At 47.6% G+C, this 2,855-nt stretch overlaps 1 protein-coding gene across 1 annotated transcript; it reads right to left on the minus strand.

Moving 5' to 3' along the window:
• Nucleotides 1-88: 88 nt before the first annotated feature.
• Pmar_PMAR008137 (hypothetical protein) lies at nucleotides 89-493 on the minus strand (the record flags this gene model as incomplete). Its single annotated transcript, XM_002778500.1, has 1 exon — nucleotides 89-493. The coding sequence occupies one exon, from the start codon at nucleotides 491-493 to the stop codon at nucleotides 89-91; it is 405 nt and encodes a 134-aa protein (XP_002778546.1).
• Nucleotides 494-2,855: the final 2,362 nt, after the last annotated feature.

Raw genomic sequence — 2,855 nt, forward strand, 5'->3', positions numbered from 1 at the left:
TTGCCAGTATTAACATCTTCAGCTTGCTGAATGCCTTCGTCTTCAAGTGGATGCAGCGCTGGCCAGAAACTCGGGGGCCGCAATGTGATCAAAGGGAGAGCTCGATAGACGGTGAGCAAGCGGTAAGGGGGCACCAATGTGGCAGGACCTTCACATCTGGACCAAATCGATCCTGGATGTTCTTCTTGAATTTGTCGAAATCCTCCTTTTCTTGCTCAGACTCCACCCTACGACGCTTTGCGCCCTGAGCAGCCTTGGCTTGATCTATAAGGGTCAGAGCATAGAGCTTGAAGGCTTCCTTGTCGGCTTCGGCAACACGCTCAGTCATCCTCTTAACAACTTCATCAGAGACGTTCGACAAGAGCAAAGTAGAAAGTATCTTTTCTTTGGCGAGCTGCTCTACCAACATCTCTTTGATGCCATCATCAACAACCTCTCCTTCAAGTAGAGGGTCAACAACATTGCGCCTAACAACAATTGTGCGGTCTACCATGGAAAAAACAAAACAAACAATATGTTGCTGTTTCTGCAACATCTGCTTTGGTCTAGCCTTATTGAGGCACTCTTTAGCTAAGCTCGCAAGTTGCGAGTCGCAACACAATATTTGTCCCTCACCGGTCTGGGTGGGAGTTCGCTACGAAGTTCAGGAAGACAGTCACTTTGTGACCAGCATTCGCAGTGAAGTTAAACGTCGCCAATGATCGGTTTTACCTTCGTTAACGAGTTAACTCGAATGAGGTGAAAAAGGTGTGATATGAAGTTTATCACACTGGCAGTGCAGGCTCGTATCGTGGAAACAAATTCGACCATTGGGATCCTGCCAATCTTTACAATAAGTTCCTTGTCTTCTCCCTTGAGAATTCGTGGGATAGAAGCCCCGATGATTAGCATCAATTTTACAGAACAAATTCCAACAGTCTCGCAGGACATAGGGCTTCGGAGTTATACACGGACGCTCCTTGAACCACTTGGAATCCAGGCACCAGCCAATAGGACAGTACTTCACTGGCCCTGGGGTGGTAGGAGGACTTGTCCGACTAGGAGCTACCGAAATGTTCCTCTGTGCTGCAACGAAGGTGAATGTGAGATATAGATATGGGATGAATGCCATAATGTAACTGATCCCTGAAATTCTCCCTTTCCCAAAGAACAGAACAACACCACCAGTGAAGCATGTTCGTTGAACGTGAAAGAAATACGATAGGTTCTCGCACAGGAGAATAACAACCGATCAAACTCAAATTGCTGCTAACAACAACAACACGACCATTCTTATACTATAACGACTCCCATTACCACCAGATTAAGGCGGAAGGGGCGAACCACGACTAATAGTACTAGTTTTCGTAGGAGTCGACGACGGGGAAATTACACTGTAATTATTACAGTAGTGGTAGTAGTAGTCGGGTAAATGCAGTCATTTGAGACCCAACCTGGGGGCTCATGACCGGGAGAGGCCCTGGCCGGAGCTACCTGCCGTATATCTTTACAGTAGCACGTCACATTTCTTGAAGGGAAACGGTATCATTCGACCAACTGGAGTCTGTCAGTCCTTACAGTACGCCGTGCGTACTACGCACCTGTACCGGGCTCCTTGCAATAACTATCCCGAGAGTCCAGTAGCCGTAGTGCCACTAGTAGGGCTTCAATGTATATATCCGTCACCACTACGGTAGTGGTGACGGATATATACACTGAGGCCCTACGTCCCCTACGAGCATACTATCGTTACAGAATCCATTCGGACAGCAGGTACGAGGAGGACCGGGGGAGGCACTCGGTCGCGTCTGGCAACGACTACTAAACAACAGGAACGACGACGAGCAATAGACGCATAGATAGAGAACAATTCGTGAGGACCCAACCAGGAAGGAAACAATGGAGTTTCACCCTAGTGATATGAAAAACACAAGTGAAAAACATATCTCACAACGACTGCATATCACCGCGAATATCGCGTTATTCACGGGCTTTTACGCCACTTCCCGTAAGACGGGTGAAACTCCAATAAGCCACACTAATATACAAAGACCTAGTTCAACTACTATCATTGCAATCCTAATCGAACCAAGAAAGCTCGACAATATTATAAAATAGGAAACGTCTTTAAGACGATAAAAAGCCTGTCGCTTAAAGGCGCCTGGAAATGACCGTAGTAGAAACATCTTGTTGTCATGTAGGAAATGCTCCAATTATAAAGACCAAGGCAAATTGCCTTAGGCAATGCAAATCCCCCCGGCAGGTCTACCACTAACAGACGACGGTGTAACAGTTGGAATCAACCTAGTAGTAGAAGGAGCACTGGGAGTGGTGCTCACCGAGCCTGGTGTAGGCGGATAACTGCGGAGATCAGCAACAGTCCAACCATCCTTCGGTGTCGAAGAAAATGGGGTCGACTTGAGACTATCACAGTGACAGTGAAGTTTCACATCGTGGGAGCATAAGCGGCCTTTATGGTTCTGCCAGTCCTTCAGTAAGTTCCCTGACAATACCCTCGGGCATTCGTAGGACGGATGCCGCGACGATGACCATCAGCTTGTCAAAAATGATCCCAACAAACACGTAGTTCTTTTGGCGCGGGCGTAATACAGTGGTGTCCTTCGAACCACTTTGTGTCAAGACACAAACCTAACTGGACGATACTTCGACGGAGGCCTTGCCGAAGTAGTGACATTCTGGGTAGGACAAACAGTAGTAGTATCATTAGCGATGCCCCTAGGGCTCATCAAGGTTCCCTGGCAGGGAATCCCAGCACCAAGGCGAGGAGATTAGCGACGGAGACGAGACCGATGAAAGATAACATTCTCTATGGGGGGAATTGCTATAGTGAATCAACATTGGTGAAGGACAACTCC

The sequence above is a fragment of the Perkinsus marinus genome (assembly GCF_000006405.1).
Source record: "Perkinsus marinus ATCC 50983 genomic scaffold scf_1104296948882, whole genome shotgun sequence".
Taxonomy (NCBI): domain Eukaryota; phylum Perkinsozoa; order Perkinsida; family Perkinsidae; genus Perkinsus; species Perkinsus marinus.